The sequence below is a fragment of the Denticeps clupeoides genome, chromosome 5, assembly GCF_900700375.1.
Source record: "Denticeps clupeoides chromosome 5, fDenClu1.1, whole genome shotgun sequence".
In the NCBI taxonomy this organism is placed as follows: Eukaryota; Metazoa; Chordata; class Actinopteri; order Clupeiformes; family Denticipitidae; genus Denticeps; species Denticeps clupeoides.
Window position 1 is genome coordinate 9,277,134 of NC_041711.1, and position 18,410 is coordinate 9,295,543.

Sequence of the window (18,410 nt, forward strand, 5' to 3'; positions counted from 1 at the left end):
GAACAGGAGGAGCCCTGCCAGACGCCTGCAAAATGACCTCCAGCAGGCCACAAATGTGCTAGTGTCTGCTCAAATGGTCAGAAACAGACTCCATGAGGGTTTTATGAGGGCCCAACATCCACAGGTGGGGGTTGTGCTTACAGCCCAACACCGTGCAGCACGTTTGGCATTTGGTAGAGAACACCAAGACTGGCAAATTCGCCACTGTGATCTTCACAGATGAAAGCAGGTTTACACTGAGCACATGTGACAGACGTGTGACAGAGTCTGGAAATGCTGTAGAGAACGTTCTCCTGCCTGCAACATCCTCCAGCATGACCGTTTTGGCAGCGGGTCAGTAATGGTGTGGGGTGGCATTTCTTTGGGGGCTATAAAGCATTCACTACCTCACCAGAGGTAGCATGTCTGCCATTAGGTACCGAGATCCTCAGACCCTTTGTGAGACCATATGCTGGTGCAGTTGGGTTCCTCCTAATGCAAGATAATGTTAGACCTCATGTGGCTGGAGTGTTTCAGCAGTTCCTGCAGGACAAATGCATTGATGTTATGGGCTGGCCCGCCCATCCCCAGACCTGAATCCAGTTGAGCACATCTAGGACATCATGTCTTCATCCATGTCATGTTGCACCACAGACTGTCCAGTAGTTAGGGGACACTTTAGTCCAGGTCTGGGAGGAGATCTGAGAGGATCCGTCAGGAAACCATCCGCCACCTCATCAGGAGCATGTCCAGGCGTTGTAAGGAGGTCATAAAGGCACGTGGAGGCCACACACTACTGAGCCTCATTCTGACTTGTTTTAAGGACATTACATCAAAGTTGGATCAGCCTGTAGTGTGTTTTCCCACTTTAATTTTAAATGTGACTACAAATCCAGACATCCATGGGTTGATAAATTTGATTTCCATTGCTAATTTTTTTGATTTTGTTGTCAGCACACTCAAGTATGTAAAGAACAAAGTATTTAATAAAATATTTCCTTCATTCAGATCTAAGATGTCTAATTTTTATATTCCCTTTTTTTTAAAGGTGGGGGAGCTTGGTGCCCACTGCCAGTGTGCCTTGACCTATATGTATGATTCTGGGAGTGTGTTGTCTCCAGCAGTTGACTCACATGCCTTAGGCAGCTGGACCGGCCGGTGTGTGGTGCCACATTTTAACTCCCGCAGACAGATCTAGGACTCCTGAAGCAAGTTACAGTGCAGGCTAGCATGGTGTTCCATGACCTGTGAAAGGTCACCTATGACCCACATTTAATATAGGTGATTTTTAATAGAAGGGTAAAATAGCAGTAAAAATATTTTTTGATTTTACACATCTAGAATAGATATCTAGAACTGCATTACATGATACAATCAGTACAATATTCATACACAACTGCAGCACAGCACATGCTACATACAAAAAAAATGTGTCCTCTGCATTTAACCATCACCCTTGGTGAGCAGTGGGCAGCCATGAAAGGCACCCGGGGAGCAGTGTGTGGGGACGGTGCTTTGCTCAGTGGCACCTTAGTGGCACCTTGGCGGCTGAGGATTCAACCCCACAACCTTCTGACTACAGGTCGCTTCCTGTAATCAGACAAACATTTCAATGTCAAAATGTGCATGCTGATGGAGTCCAAGAATAATTTTTTATAATTTTATTATATGTGTTTGTTTTTGTACAGGTTACTGATCACATTAAAAGTGGGAAATGTTTTGAAAATATTTATTGTAGTTTTATTTTTTTACATCACAAAAACCTGTCATTTTCACAGGGTGTGTACACTTTGTATATCCACTGTATAAGTGTACAATTGCATAAATTCCGTGTCTCTCCTTAAATAAATTCTAAAATTATTGGATGATGTAACATGTGTCAACCTTGTTGTATGTAGAATTTATTTTAATATGTGGAGACACATGAGTTTAATTAATAAAGACATATGTGTATGACATTTTTAAGAAGTCAAGATGCAAAAACAGCTTGAAGCCACTGCTTGGTGTGACCAGCGGAATATTTCAAAAATCCCACTCCATCCTTTCTGCTGGAATGGGGGAAACCAGCCCAGTTACGGTAATGTGAAGGAGCAGTGGGGACTTGAGAGCACAGCGAATGGGGACAGACGCTACACACGAGGCAGCGATGCAGCTGTCTGTTCCCATGAATGTGAAGCAGCAGTCTGAACGTGAGAGCGACACTCTAGGCACTCTGCAGGATGGACTATTTGAAATGCCAGCAGACTGTCCAAGTGTGTCATGACTGGAGATCTTGCCTCACAGCTGGTGCCTATGATTCACTCTACTACATCTTCTAATGAACTCCTTTACGAAGCTTTGGAACAGCAATAGCATTTCACGTCATTTTCACGTGTACACATACTGGTACCAGAAATCTTTGGCATTTAAACTAAAGTTGGTTTGAATGATGTGGACTGGTTCTCTTGTGATACAAACCCATGTAACAACAACACATCTGTCATTGCTGGAATTCCAGCGCTTGGAACCTGGAGGCTTCAGGTAAGTCTTCCATAAACTGCTTTGGGAAGGTTTTAACCTTTTGCAGTCCTATTGCAGGGAGCCCTGGATCTGGGGGTGCACCAGTAACATGGCTAATGAGGAAAAAAAATCTACAATTACCACCCCAAAACACTGTGACATAATGAACAATGTCCATTCAAATGCTGCAGTTTGTGCGACAAAAGTCATTTGGATCATGCAATAAAGGCTTATGAATCCTATTACAGCACTTTATGTTATCAAGGATTCGATTGAAGTATTTCAAGGTTAATGATACAGCAATGATACTTGGAGAAAGAAAAACATGATTTAAAATAATAATTAATCCATTAGTATTTCCTTGTCACGAATGCTGAACAAATGTGGAGGACGCTATGTCAATGGCAAAATAAATAATCATATGAAGACAAAAGTGACGAGGGACGCACAGATGCAGAAGGCAGCCTGAAGGATTTAACCTTCCACTCAAAGCAAAGGCAGCCTGATGTAGCCGTGTTGACAGTCGGTGACCTGCAGTCAAACCCCTAATTTTGCTTTTGTGTGTTTTTCATTTCCAGCCAAAGGGGGAGCAACTTTAACAATACATTGACAATACGATTTAAAAGGCCAGGACGTTGATGTCCACGGGTATAGCCTTGGTATGGATTCTGTTTGAAACAGCTTTCAAACTTTCTATTTCTTTATTTATTTACTTAAATTTTGGTACTTATAGATATAAATAACACAAGTAATGTTTATTGTTGGCCTGGGAAATAGTAGAAAATCTAAAATAAAACTAATGGAAATTGTGTCTTGGATCAATTTACAAGACATTTCAGTGTGTTAACATTGCAAAGCAATTGCCTGCTAATGTTTTAGAGTTAGTATAAAATGTATATGCAAGTATAGCATATAAAACTACTGATTCAGTTGTCCTTTAATAAAATGAAATATGCATTGTTTGGAACTTAAACCCAATAAACCTATTGGAGGTTGAAGTAAGATTAACTGTATGGTGGAAATGACAGTAAACCAGAGGACAGGCAATCACTTCATGAACCATTTGTATTTTAAACAGTTCAATAGTTTAATATTGAAGAGACAAAGCCTGGTCTTAAAACACAGGGGATTTGGCTTAAAAAAAAACTCTAGCATATAAAGCTATGTATGCTATTCATACTCCCTTGTGTCTGTGCACATTTTTCATGAAATAAAAATCTGACTCGAATTTGGCTCACTGTTTGCACGTACAAAAAATTGCAGAATAAGTACAAAAAATATCCTCACTAGAGTGGACCAGCAAAAACAGCAACATTTATTTGTTATATAGCCCATAATCACATACAGTATGTCTCAATGGGCTTTGACAGGCCCTACAGTTGACACCCCCCACACTTGACCCTTCTGCACACAAGGAAAAAGACAGGAAGAAATCCTTGGGAAGGAGTGATACAGAGAGGGACCCCCTTCCAGGGTAGAGTGGGCCTGCAGTTGGTGTCAGTGCAGGGGACCCCGTTACTAAAAGTCAGCTGATCAGCTCACGTTATGTTCCCTCTCCAAACACAGCAGGCGGAACAAGACGAGTTTCTCACAAATAAGTGTTTAAACCGTGTCGACACAGAATGCGGGCTTCGGCGACCGGAACATGCGAGAAGGCGGCGCGGGGAGCGGCGAGCCCCGTTTTCTAGACGGGCACTTTATCTCGGGCGCACAGAGTGGGCGGGGCGCGGGGCGGGGCGCAGATAACCCTACGTAACAAAGAGTCAGCGCAACAAAGTATCCCGTGCGGTTCGCCTTCATGTTTTCAACCGTTTTATGTCGTTTTGTGTAATCGCGACGACTCCACGAGAACAGGTAGCGTGTTGGTGTTCGTTTGTCGTGCTGAAGTTGGGCTCGCTCACCGCGACGTCCGCCAAGGACGTTCCGCTCGGACCTGGTGCGACAGTGGCTTCTGCGTTGTAAAGTGAGAAGAAGGTTTTAGAAGCATATGCATATATTTATTTCCACACGAGTTCTGTTTTTCAATAACTTAACATTCGGCGCACGGTGCCACACTGACTGTCACGTGATGTAAGGCTTTCCGCTGTTTTGCGTTTGCAACAGATGCGACGCTTTAAGTTAATTTTGTATATTAAGAAAAATAAACTTGGAAAATGCTAAAAATATTCTGTAATATTTGCACTTTTACTTTTCCTAATATTTAAAATTCAATTATTACCATAACCGAGACATTCAAAGTTCATTTTATATGTTTTTTACTGAATTGGGAATCGGGCTTAATTAAAATGTTCATACTATTCATAACATTTTCATACCTGTCATATGTTAAACTTAACAGCACTCGTGTAGTGACTTTGTGCATCTCGTCCTGTGCATCACACCATCTTGGTCATTTTAAATGCATATATTGGTATTGTATGAATATTATTTTATTGAAGTGTTGCACAGTTTTGACACCCATTATACATTAAAATATTTGCCGCAATAGTTTTGTCTGAATGCTTGTAAAGTTTACCAAATTTTATTGTGGAAGTTGGTTTTAACAAGTGAGACTAGTTTTCTGTGTCCCGTGCATCATGTGGCCAGTTTTCAAAGTGTTTGTATGGCTTTTGTCATAACATTATATTTTAATATCCAGTAGTCGGCACAACAGGCACTATATACATGTTCATAGTTCTAGATTACTAGTTATGGGCATAAAGTAACTTGTGTTATCAAAATGTCCCATGAGTTACGTAGAGAATCATCCTAATTCATGTATTTCGTTTGTGTGTGTTGACTGTAGGCGTACATTAAAAGCACGCTGCTGTGATCGATGTTGCTGCAGTATGCCTCAGGAAGACATGAAGAAGCTGCTGCTGACATCACCCCGAGCCCTGGAGTCCTCCCAGTCCGAGCCCGGTTCCCCTGTGGTCGGCATCCTCGGCACGGGCGACTTCTCTCGCTCTTTGGCCACACGGCTGGTGGCCTGCGGTTACCGAGTGGTAGTCGGAAGCCGCACTCCCAAGCGCTGGTCTTCGCTGTTCCCAGAGGAGGCCGAGGTGACGTCCCAGGAGGAGGCGGTTTCCCAAGCTGACCTGGTCTTCGTGGCCCTGTTTGTGGAGCACTACTCCACCCTGACGGGCCTAAAGGAGCTGCTGGCAGGAAAGATCCTGGTGGACGTCAGTAACAGCACCCAGCTCAGCCAGAACCAGCCATCCAATGCTGAGAATTTGGCCAACCTGTTCCCAGACAGCGTGGTGGTCAAGGGTTTCAACGTGATCTCGGCCTGGACCCTGCAGACCGGACCTCGAGATGGAAGCAGACAAGTAAAAGCCTTCAGTCTGACCAGCTTGTTCTTTTAAAAACATATTGCTAATGCTGTGGCTTTTTATTTCATCGATGAATTCATTTTAAAGAAAATCGCACACCGTGTTCTCATTTTTTTCCCCCTCTTTTCCTCAGGTGCTGTTATGTAGCGATAGCAGCCAAGCTAAGTCCACAGTGGTCCAGCTATGCCGTGCCATGGGTTTTGTGCCCGTTGACATGGGCCGCCTGTCTTCTGCACGCGACCTTGAGAATGTGACCTTGCGCCTCTTCCCCGCCTGGCGTGCCCCAGTGCTGTGCGTCTTCGTCCTCTTCCTCTTCTTCTACTCGTACAATTTTCTGCGGGACGTCCTGCACCCCTACGCCACGGAGGGCAAGAATGCCTTCTACAAGCTGCCCGTGGAGCTGGTCAACGTCACCCTGCCCTGCGTGGCCCTGGTGATGCTGGCTCTGGTCTACCTGGCGGGGCTCGCAGCCGCCTTCACGCAGCTCTCCCGCGGCACCAAGTACAGCCGCTTCCCCGGCTGGCTGGACCGCTGGCTGCGGGCAAGGAAGCAGCTGGGCCTGCTGAGCTTCCTGTGCGCGGCGCTGCATGCTGTCTACAGCCTGTGTCTTCCCATGCGCAGGTCGGCGCGCTACAAGCTGCTCAACGCTGCCTTCAAGCAGGTGAGAATTACAAGAAGTTATTAAGAGCATCCTGTCGGCATATTCACATGCTGGATGTCTTTAGAACTATTGGCAATGCAATAATATTTTATAATTAGGCTATAACACGTTCAGACAGTTTTGTAATTTTGTTGAGAGCTGTTTAATGACATGAAAATGCACAGGCCTCGGCCTTCTCCATTTCAGTCATTTTGTGCATGGATTTGATGTTTCCTTTTAGTTGAGTTTTGTTTATTTAGATAGCATTTTTATTTAAAATATGCACATTTGAAGTCAGGGCACGTTCATCAGTAATAAAATACAGATCTCTGCATGAATAAAATGTCATGCAGAGATCATGTGACCACCTCTGAAAAACTGCCCCTTTTGTCCTCGGCGGTTGTGATGCGCACCCTGACCTTGCTTCATGTCTTGATGAAATCATATTTTAAATATATAACGGTTGACGAAAGTGGCAAACTGCTGAGCTGTCGTCTGTGTTTACATGTTGCTGCTGCCTCCTCCTCTTGTGAGGCCTGCAGGGATGACACCAGCCTCCCGCTGAACCCACCACGGTGTCACCAGCACAGCGATGGGGTGTGAACTGGTGCTAATCAGCACCCTCTCCCCTTCCATTTCCTTCCCTGTCCCTCTACTAAACAACCTTTTTATGCCCAGTCAGAATATCTGGTCAGCAAAATAAGTCTTAATTACGTCTTCCTACTTCATAATAGAATATAGCTGCAGGTGAGAAAGTATTAATTTAGATGACACCAGTACCTTTCTGCTACTGTTCCTATGAAAATGGAAGTAATTACTAGACCTTTTCTTCTTGTACTTGGTACAACAGATTTCAGTCTCTCTTTAGTGATAATTTTTTCTATTATTCCCCACATTGTGGCAAAGAAGTTTGAAAAAGTGTTGAACCTTTCTAATACAGAGCATTCATCAGCCAATCAAATTCATTTCCATGTGAGTCCTCTGGCCAAACAGTGATTTTTATGCAAATTACATCGCAAAAGTGGCAGCCAATCAGTTGGGTTTAGCCCGCTGTGCTGCCATTAGCAAGACTGATGTGGATTCTTTCTTCCACTGTGATAATGACACTGATGTTAAACATTATTTCTGTGTGATTTTATTTTTCACTTACGCTTGACCTCTCAGGACACCAGGAGTCTCTGAGATTATTGATAGTATTCCCATGCAGTGAATTAATTATTCTTAACATTCTCAATGTAATACAGTTAACATCACTTGCTGCAGTAAATGACACTTTAAGGGTTAAGGGTTAAAATGTCTTCCTGTCTAAACTAGTTAAATCGGTTCTCTGATGCCAGTCATAATGGCGCCACTTAGAAAAACAAATAGAGACTTACTGTCTTAGATGAAGGAGATAATGGAGTGTTTGTATACCTACATCCTGTCTTTAAATTCTCACCACACCCATTTTTACTCATCCTGTTTCTTAGTCAATCCTGTCTGTCATGTTGACCGCTTCTGTCTTTTCCTTAAATATTCCGCACGCTCAATCACGTGTTCCCCAACTCAAAATAACCCCCACTTCCCCATCATTAGAGCTGAGCAGACTACCGCAGTCAAACACAGGATCCTCACCTTCTGTGCTCGGTGGGATCCAGCAGCCCGCACTGCATGCCAATGAGCTGCACCCCTGCCAAATGACGTGCCTAAGTTCACAGCCAGGAGTGTCATCTGTACCCCCCTCCCAACCTGGCCACTTCTACATCCCCCTGCTCCTTGAAAAGCCCTGGGGCTCAGCGTTACCCCCCTCTGCCCTGGAGGTGGACTCAGACCGGTTTATAATGCAGCTCACACTGTGCAAGTTAGCATGTGCATTTTTAAATGCAGACATGTATATTCACAGTGTGTCTGTTGTTGAAATTAGGCTAACAGTTAGTGTTTGGAATGGCAACCAATCGGAATGCTGCACGTTCCTTGGGCAGGTAAAGGCTGAGCAGGCCAACTCGTGGGTGGAGGAAGAGGTGTGGAGGATGGAGCTCTATCTCTCTGTGGGAATCCTCACCCTGGGGCTGCTGTCCTTGCTGGCTGTGGCATCCATCCCATCTGTGAGCAATACCCTCAACTGGAGAGAGTTCAGCTTTATTCAGGTGAACACACACGCCCACACACACACAAACACACACACGCACACTCTGCTGCTTGTTCCCAGCTACTTCATGATACATATGGAGACACAAGCACAGGTCACAATGGGAATCAACAGAATAAATAACTACAAATGACAAGTGTTACTCTGCCTAGGGGCTTAAAGTCTTCTGGTGGCCTTTAAAATTAGAGATAATTTAGCCTTCTGGGTAAACAATCTGTTCACACACACAACACTGTAGAAAAATATGATTGCTTTTAATGCAGGATGTTTTTATTTTATTAACCTGTCTGCTCGGACCCTTCCTAACATGCACTGGCTCCAAGGTGACTTTCCACTGAACTGAGTGTCCGTGTTTTATGAGTATGAGAGGTACCTGTGATCATGTTCATTACCACTAAAGAAAAGTATTTACTCAAAAAGTAGGGTACTTACGTTCTTATGTACACTTGCTTTACAGAGTAGGAGGAGGAGTATGGTCATTAGTATCATTAGTAGTTGACGTTGCGTAAGACATCTGGTCACGGTCGTCACAGCAGAACCTCAGTGATCCCTGAGGCCTTGGGGCAGGGGGAGCCCATGATAATGCTCCCATTTAACAGGGATTTGTCATTCCCCACCACTCCGGACCTTTCTTCTCCCTCCATGTTCATGTTAAGCTCATCCAGGCGGCGTGAGATTAGTCACTTGCTGCCAGGCCCTGTGATGAAAGGAAAAAAGTGGGTGTCAGACCGGGCTGATTGGGCATGATCACACAACCCCTCTCAAACCCCTGTCCAAGTTACAACACAGGTCCTCGTTTGAATGTAAATCTGGCCACAGGCTTCATAGTGGCCTGTGCACCATGTTGTGGCTCATAATTTGTGTCTTGGTAGTCTGCTTAGTTTCCAATTAAAGTTTTTATGTGGTGTTCATAATCGGCACAAAAAAACGCAAATGTTTAGAGAAAAACACATGTATTAGAGAAGCACTGCCACAGACCCGCCCCATTGTTAGGGTTAATTAATTTTCAGTGGAAATAATTAGAGGATCCCACTAGCACCAAATGAGCTTGGTGTCTATACAAACACAGACTGCAGGGGGCTCATTATGGAAGTACACTCGCAGGTCATACTGCGCCCGGGGGCACGTGCCGCGTTGGCATGAGTGAGATCTGACAACAGGTACTCTGTAACCGGAGCGATCCTCCCGGCCTTACCCGCTTTTTTCCATCATGGGGGAACAATGAATGGGATCTGTGCCAGCATTCATAATCTCTTCCTGTTTGTCTGTTCCTTATGATTATGTTGACTCAATAAATCTATAAATTTCCAAAAAGGGTAAATTGACCAGCCCGGTTCCATGTTCTGGATTTACTGCATGCACTATGGCCCATCAATTCACTGGACTTGTTTAAACTGTTTTATTTTAAATAGAAAATTTTAAACAGTTTCTGGTCTATTTGCTATGTAATGCATGGGACATTTTGATAACACAAGTTACTTTATCCCATAAATAGTGGTCAGACTACTGGTCAGAACAAGTGTGACATGTATGGAGTACTTGTCGTGCTTTATTTCTTAGAACCTCAATATAAAGTTATATCAAAAGCCATAAAAGCAGATTGAAAACTTGCCATGTGATGCACCGGACACAGAAAACTAGTCTCAATCAGACAAAACCATTGCATCAAATATTTCAATGTATAATGGGTGTCAAAATGGTGCAACATTTTAATAAAATAATGTTCATGCAATACCAGTATCTGCAACTAAAATGACCAAGATGGTGTAATGCACAGGACAACAATGTCACTGGTCTTAAAGCTGCACAAGTGCTGTTAAGTTTAACATATGATAAAATGTGGTGCATTGTATGAATATTTTAATTAATCCTGATGCACTATTCAATGCAACATATATAAACTGAACATTCAATGTCTGGTTTATGGTAATAATTTGCTTTGAATTCCATTGAAAGATTTTACGTCGCAAGAGGTGTTTCAAATGTCTGCAAACTGTAAAGTTTTTAAATACACATTATCATATTACCCATCTTAAATATAAGTACAAGCAAAAGTGCAAAAATTGCAGAATATTTTTAGCATTTTGGTTTTCCAGAGAATTGCCCATCTATTCTCAGGCACTTGAGCACTGAATGTTGTGTAGTAACTTGCTAGGAAGTAAAGTTAATCTGGTTCTGTAATGTATGTGTAGCTTGTATGTAATGAGTGCATGTTTATGGGTATGTGTGTGTGTAATAATTTGGCCAACACTTGCTGTAAAATATGCTGTATTAATAAATTGCCAAATGCCAACGGAATTCACCCAAATATAGCATTTAAATAAACTGGTTTCACTTCACCAGGACTACAACAAGACAGCAGTGTTATGAAATGAATCAGCACTTCTCTTCAGACATAACACAATGGGGAACTACTGTCATTTAACACAACTCAAAGTATAAAAAGATTTGCTAGATTTGTGGCTTTTTGGCTCACTTAAATACTGCGATTTCAGAGTACATCACAAACGTGATCTCTTCTATAGACATCTCAGAACCAATCCTGGAAAAACTTTAGGAGGACTAGTGAATACTAGCAGACTTTCTCCACACACTACATCTTGTACAACATTTTAGAAATATCACCTTCTTTGATGCTTCTTGTTCCAATCTTATACATCCCAGTAACCAACCACTTGTTTTTTCAGTCCCGACTGGGCCACACAGCCCTGGTTATGGCCACGCTTCACACGCTGCTGTACGGCTGGGCTCGTGCCTTTGACCCAGCGCAGTACCGCTTCTACCTACCGCCGACCTTCACCCTGGCGCTGGTGCTGCCGTGCGCTGTGCTGCTGGGCCGCCTCTGCCTGGCGCTGCCCTGCGTTGCCCTGCGGCTCTTCAGAATCCGCAGAGGATGGGAAAAAGGCCGCCGCATCCGCTTCGAGCTGCCTGCAGAGTACCATGACGGCGCGGACGTCTGCAGCGATGTCTGACTCCACAGCAGCGGCAGTGGACATTGTTTTGCTTGTTACTTTGTTGATTTTTATGAAGGCATTGTGTAATTGCTGGTTTTATGGAGATTTAGTTCTGCCTTATCTGTTACAGAGCATTTTTGTAGCTGGATTCTCAAAATGTCCTTCTCAGCTATGCAAACCTTGACTTAATTTATTGTAACCTGTTATCAAATATGCTGAATATGAACTGAAACTGTGCTGGCTATTGCCATACAGCTGACAGCTCAGTTGCATTTTCATCTACAAATGCTGTCCCTGGGTACTGTTTTGGAACGATTATCCGAAATGCCTCAAGTTGATACTCATCTCTCCCAGCCTGGGCCCGGGCCTGGCCCTGGACACATCTGCCCACTCTCATCGCAACGAGGGAAAGGTCAGGGCCACACACTGGCTGACTTTGCTGGGAGGAGGGCAGCATTTTCAAGCTCATTGTTACTGACGGCTCAGGGCTCTGCTTGGGAAACAGGACGCTGCCTGTAACCCACCACAATCAGAAACACAGGCCGCTTTTGCAGTCCAAAGAAACCAAGGTGGCCTGGATTTCCTTCTGTTTAAAAAGTGCCTCTAATCGTACTGTAATTATGACTGTGATGTCAGGTTGATGCATTGCAGCAGTTGCCAAAGAAGACAGCATTGTTCTGAGCACTATAATCAGTTAGACCAGGTTGCTTTGTTCTGCCCTGCTCTAGTTTTTTACTGCACTCTCTCCAATCATGGCTCTATAGGACTTATTTCTCAACTGTTCTGTGATTTATATGTTCTAGTTATTTTGTGTGCTATGTGTAAATGAAGAATATAATGTTAATAGAGCAAATTTTGATTCGTTCATGTACAATCAAAAGTCAAAATAAAAAACCTTTTCTAACTTTCATCTCTGAGTTCACTAGTTTACTTGCTTTATTAGATTTTACAAAGTATCACTGTAAGAAATTAGAAATTCATAGTAGCGAGTATCTAATGATGCAAATGTGTTGCACAACCTACAAATCTAATGTCTGTGTGCATGTCTGGAATGTGTTGCAGTTGGTATTTTGGTGTCATGATTTTCTCAGATGATATTTTGAGATGTTGAGTTGTTATTTCTTCCATTTTATGCGCTCTGCTATGTCGCTCCTTGAATCACAGACAATAATAACCAGTTAGACATATAACGTAAGCTACAAATCTAGTAAAATAACCATCGCCAAAACAGTAGGTTGAACCCAAGGAAGACCATGCAGATAAGTGAAAAAGAATGGGCCTCTGCTGCCACCTGTCGGTCTCTCGTTGTTATTTCAGGCTCACGTTGGACTTCCGGTCTCCGCCCACTTTCGCCGGCTTCCCACGCCCACGTGGACGTCTGGAGCGCCTGTCGTCTGCAGGGAGCGTTCATGCGCACTGATTGAGCTGGTTTTATTAGGAAAAATGGCACAGGTAAGCGAAATAATACGTTTGTTTTCTGCCTATGGAATTATATTCTTTCGTAAATTGTTTTCTGTTGCGATATGCTGGGCGTGAAATGTACGTATAGAGCGGTGTTTTGCGCTTCGTTTCTTTTTCCACCTCTCAGGCGGAGTTTGAAAAGGCTGCCGAGGAGGTGAAGATGCTGAAAAGCAGACCCGATCAGGTGGAAGTTATGGAGATCTATGGTCTGTATAAGCAGGCCACGGTGGGGGACGTGGACGTAGGTGCGTCGGACTGGCCTGACAGGTTGAACGTGGGGCTGGCAGCCAGACCATGCCCTAACCAGTTTCCATGCCTAACTCTGTTTCAGCTCGTCCAGGAATGTTTGATTTTACTGGGAAAACAAAGTGGGATGCATGGAACGCCAAGAAAGGTACAAGTAAAAAAAAAAACAAAAACACTTAAACAGACAGACAGACAATAATTGTGAGTTAATAATGTGTTATTGTACTTGACCCCCCCTCACAATCTAAAGGAATAAGCAAGGATGAAGCCATGAGCACGTACGTCACCAAAGTGGAGGAGTTGAAGGCAAAGTATGGATTAGAGACCAAATGAAACGGGTGCTGTCCACTGTTCTCCAGATGAACATGCTGGCCCAACATGGATCTGATTCTTTTGGCAATATTCAGTGTACTATTTGGAAGGAATGTATGTATGTAGTGACCACATGGTAGTAACCTTGTGGTTTAGACACTCAACTATGAATCAGGAGTCCACAGTGTCACAGGTTCAAACCCCACGTATTACCATTGTGTCCCTGAGCAAGACACATAACCCTGAGTGTCTCCAGGGGGACTGTCCCTGTAACTACTGATTGTAAGGCGCTCTGGATAAGGGCGTCTGATAAATGCTCTAAATGTACATTTTCTCTCCCTTCATGACTGTTTTGTAGACTGCTTTTATACTTGTTCTTGGGTTGGTTCCAAACAAAAGTATGAAATGAGCAGATGCTGGAACCTTTGACTGGTAGTATATACAGATAATTGTAAATCAGATGATACCACGAATGTCTTCTTTCTTTTGTAAAGGTCATATCAACAACACTGTCCTTCAGCTTTATTCCCCTTTGTCAGTAGATCTGAAAACGTACTAAGCATGACATAAATACACAAACACATTAATTAATTAAAATACTTTCCCCCCCTTTTTTAAAACTTGAGTTTGGCTGGTAAATGTAATATAAAGTATTTCTTAAAATGTGAACTAATGTGCAAATGTATATGCACAAACTACGTGAATCCGCATCTTGGTTAGAGATACAGCATCTCTCCATAAAACATTTTGACAAGCTTCCATTTCTTCTCTGTTAACAGGATTGACTCCATTAGTCCAAAACCTAGTTTCATGCTGCAGTCAGTGCCATTCCAACAACTTTACCTGGTTAAGCAGCAGATGACAGTCCTTCATTGTGTCTGATGCCTGCCACTCGGCACTCTTCAGTTTTGAGATGTCAGTGACCATTGCAAAATATGCCCTGCAACATGGACTACTGACCCCGAAACAATCTGATCAGTGCGTCTCAGTCATTCTTTCACTGTGTTAAAAACATCCAGTGTGGGTTTTTATCCACCCTTGGTTTTGGTTTTCAAGCATGGACGGGGACATCATAAGTCACTTCATAAAAAAAAAAAAAAAAAACTCAAACTAAACTGGACAGCTGGCTGGCCGGGCCTCTCATCAGAAGTGAGACCTGGGTGACCTGGGGGCCGGTGCTCTGGCTCAGGGACCCATGGTGCGCTCCGGGCATCCCATGGAAGCCCTTTTTGAGCCTCCATCTCCTCCATTTCCGCTGGATCTCATATTGGACCTTGAAAGGGACAAGTTGAATGGGCACTAAGTGTCTTTTCAGTACCGTACAGACTGCAGTGCGGCCGATGGTAAGTAACCTACCTCTCCATTCAGAAAACAGTAGAGAACGGCTACCACAAAACCCTTCAACACAGTAAACAGAAGAGTAAATATGTGGGAAGCAGAGGCACACAATAACTGCAGAATCCTCCTTACCTGTGTGGAAGCAAGGGCCAGCTCAATAAAGTTAAATATTTTATACATTAATCCGCTGACTTGGTGCGGTAAGAAGGCAAAAAGCAGGTAGTGAAGACCAAACAGGGCCACCAGTAGAAAAGTTGATTTAGCCAGCCTCCTATTAAAAAATAAGAAATGAGCCCATTTCTGTTAAGCTCAGTGCACACAGGTCCTCTGGTTTGGAATGAGACAGAAGTAGACTTTACAGAATCAAAAATATGTCCATCCAATCAGTGGAAACGTGTTAAAAGTATATACAGTGGGTAAAATATATATTTATTTTTAACAAACCCTTTCTTCCCATCATCATATTTGAGGTTTAAATGGTTTCTTGAGTGCGGGTGTGTTTTCAGCTCACTTGTACTGGCTGAATTCTTTTCCGTGCAAATCCGACATTCTGAGCTTGCCCACCAAAATCCTGATGATGTTCAGGAAAAAGAACAGATTCACCTGTGGAAGCAAATGGACGAATGTTAAGTGTGTACATGTGCAGGATGTGTGGTGATTGAAAGGCTATTCTAAAATATGACAGCAGCCAGAAGAACCAACTATGCAGTATAATGCATCAGTTTAAAATGTACTCACAACGATAAAAACGAGGACAGGAGCTCTGAGAATCCACCATATCCAGTCATGACCTCTTGTCTCCCAGCACCTGTGAGAAATAAGAGTCATTCATGCCTCGAGAACACGCCTCTTGTCTGCACTATCTACAGTAACGTGACTGCATTGCGTGAACCTACCCTTCATCTTCGTAAAAGTACTTTGAAAAGCCCCAGGATGTGACAACAATCAGTGGCATTCCTAGAGCAAAAGTGAAGTATGCAGACAGAATGAAGAGCGTTATTTCTGTTCATCGTGATGGGTGCAGCTATACTGCATGCTTTTCCGCTTGAGTGAGATCTTCACTGCAGGTCAGAAATTTGTGTTTATTTGTTTTTAAAAAAAAGTGAGGGTGGGAGCAAACTGAATTGAATTTAAGGTACCGTGAGTGTGTGCATTATTTTAACGTGCATTTCTTTTTAAAAGTGTGTCTGCCAAGTCCGGCGTACCCCAGCCCAGGACGATGTAACACCACAGGTACTTCTTCTCTGAGAAGAAGGAGACGCTGACCAGCGTGTGCAGGTAGTGGCCCTCCACCAGCAGCCAGCTGTAGTTGGCCATGATGCAGTAGTTGGAGACCAGCAGAGCACACTTACAGGACACCTACCGGGGCGTCAATAAAATGATTGGGACCTTTGCATGCCCTCAGGAGCAACTAAAAGTAAAAAACGGCCTAAGGTGATCTGTACCGTGTAGGAGTCACAGTGGTACAGATCCTCACTGGAGAACAGCACTGAGTCCCTGACGAAAATGAAGGCTGCCCGCAGGACGAACGAGAGGAAGAGCTGGATGTGTATGCAGTTCCTAGTGCAGCGGAGTTTGCTGAGGGTGAGATAATGAATGTTAATCCTCCATACTGGGCCCAAAAAAGTTCAATGGTGACGAATCAGGGACTCACGGAAAGAGGCAAAGGATGCAGATGGCAATGACCAGGGCAATGAGCGAAACTGCATATCCAGCAGTGTACATGGATTTCACATAGGGGAAGTAAATGTGAGTAAGGGACGTCTGAAACGAATCAAACAAGCGGTATGTGTGTTAGTATAAAAATACAGCTCTGTAGCTGTATTATTCTGGGTCCAGACATCATATTTATATCACAACAGATGCAGCAAGAAGTGCACTGAAAAAAGTGAACACTGGCTCAACCTAAAGAAATGGATCTGTCACACTTAATATTTTAGTTTTGCCGTAATGTGAATAAACAAATATTTAAAAAAAAAAAAAAAAAAAAAACACATAAAACTACAGTTTACTTTTTTCAGCATGTGCGTGTGATTTAACGCCTTTTCAATTCATGCGTAAAGAGGTTTACCAGCTAGCCGCTGTCCTTTCCTACAAATTAAACAGAAAAGACAAATTGCTGTGCGAGATGTACATTACTGCCATGTACAGTCATTTTGTTCTAAATACTTCTTTCCTGTAAATACTAAAAAATTGAGACTCATACGCAAATGTTTTGTGGATTTGTTGAAAATACAAAGTTGTTTCACATACGTCACCGGGGAAGTGGAAGGACAGGTTGGCAGTCAACTCGCAAGCGTACTCGTGAGGTGGGAAAGGTTCAGACCAGCCTTGGTCAGTGCAGTTTCTGTGCACCTTCCCTGAGTCAGATCCCCACAGAATTCATTAGGACATAATTTATTTTATTACTAATTATCTGCACCATGACACACAGGACTGTCACTGTCACTACTGATTGTAAGTCGCTGTGTGTTGCTCTGGCTGTAAGTGTGAATGTAACTCCATGGACGTGTTTACTAGAGAGAAAAAGAGCCCAGTGGACATTAAATGTTACATGCAGTCTGGATCAGGCTCGATTAATCATGATGTGTATTTTATGGACGACACTGCTGTGTGTATGGTGCGTCTAAATAGACATAAATATTGAATGGCGACTGTCAAACAGGCCGTGATAAAGCACTGCAGTCGGCCAGCATCTGTTGTTCTGGGGAATTAAATGCCTTACCCTGCGTTTTAAGGAATTTGGGACAAGGCTGAGAGACGGTCTGTCCAATCTTAGCGGGGGGCCAACAGTTCAAGTGGTCCCACAGTCCAGGACAATCTAAAGAGACAAATAAACAGAGACAAATGTACACTGATTCGAAGGCCACTTGATGTCACCGTGTCCCTCAGCATGACAATTAATCCTGATCTGCTGCACAGAACTGTCCTTCTCTGCCTGTGTAAGCGCTCCACCTCTTGATTGAATTTATTCTCTGTTACCACTAAAGGGCGGAGTTGGCAAGAAAACCAACAACAGCAGAAAGAAAGCCAGGCAAGATTTACCTGGGACAGTGGCTGAGCGGTTGTAAGACAGCAAGAAGTGATAGCAATCCTCCTCCTCCGTTTCATGGAAATTGTGAGGCTCGCATTCAAATGCAACGATCTTGAGGGGATAAAATAGAGTATAGAGTATATGTCTACAATATAATAAATAAATAAAGCACATTATAAAATAAGTGTATATAAATTGATAATAAGAGAAAAATTACTGAAACGCTTATAATTTACTCACCTTCGCATAAACGCCAAATAGTATCCCCAAAATTTCAAGCCCTTGCATTTTGTGGGTCAGTAATGTAAAAAAAATCAGTATTTCTCGGGAACGTCCATCTCACCAATTCCGTATATTCCCAAATCACAAATCGACGTCGGCAGTTCCTCTTCCCGGGAGCTGGAAAGGTCCCGTCGTGCAGCGTGGAAAACCGCGAGTGCCGGGATGCAGCGCCCTGTCAGCGCGCTCTTCACACGTCACGAACCCCGCCCACCGGCCCCGCCCCCAG

At 43.4% G+C, this 18,410-nt stretch overlaps 2 protein-coding genes across 5 annotated transcripts; one reads left to right on the top strand and one right to left on the bottom strand.

Moving 5' to 3' along the window:
• Positions 1-4,210: 4,210 nt before the first annotated feature.
• LOC114789930 (metalloreductase STEAP3-like) lies at positions 4,211-14,037 on the top strand. 4 transcript variants are annotated; one of them, XM_028979417.1, is made up of 7 exons: positions 4,211-4,441; positions 5,264-5,786; positions 5,923-6,450; positions 12,829-12,963; positions 13,100-13,217; positions 13,304-13,366; positions 13,469-14,037. In XM_028979417.1, the coding sequence occupies exons 2-7, from the start codon at positions 5,307-5,309 to the stop codon at positions 13,549-13,551; spliced, it is 1,407 nt and encodes a 468-aa protein (XP_028835250.1). In that variant the 5' UTR covers positions 4,211-4,441; positions 5,264-5,306; the 3' UTR covers positions 13,552-14,037. The 4 variants fall into 4 exon arrangements, with proteins under 4 accessions (XP_028835250.1, XP_028835247.1, XP_028835246.1 ...); XM_028979414.1 differs by lacking the exons at positions 12,829-12,963; positions 13,100-13,217; positions 13,304-13,366; positions 13,469-14,037 and adding exons at positions 8,391-8,555; positions 11,245-12,421 and having other exon boundaries at positions 4,211-4,452; XM_028979413.1 differs by lacking the exons at positions 12,829-12,963; positions 13,100-13,217; positions 13,304-13,366; positions 13,469-14,037 and adding exons at positions 8,391-8,555; positions 11,245-12,421.
• Positions 14,038-14,635: 598 nt separating this feature from the next.
• Positions 14,636-18,312, bottom strand: sctr (secretin receptor). Its single transcript, XM_028979282.1, has 13 exons — positions 18,143-18,312; positions 17,914-18,013; positions 17,594-17,689; positions 17,122-17,228; positions 16,523-16,632; positions 16,314-16,446; positions 16,074-16,227; positions 15,765-15,825; positions 15,607-15,676; positions 15,380-15,471; positions 15,001-15,139; positions 14,887-14,928; positions 14,636-14,803 (listed from the first exon to the last, which is right to left on the bottom strand). Exons 1-13 carry the CDS (start codon positions 18,188-18,190, stop codon positions 14,636-14,638), a joined length of 1,320 nt encoding a protein of 439 aa, XP_028835115.1. The 5' UTR covers positions 18,191-18,312.
• Positions 18,313-18,410: the final 98 nt, after the last annotated feature.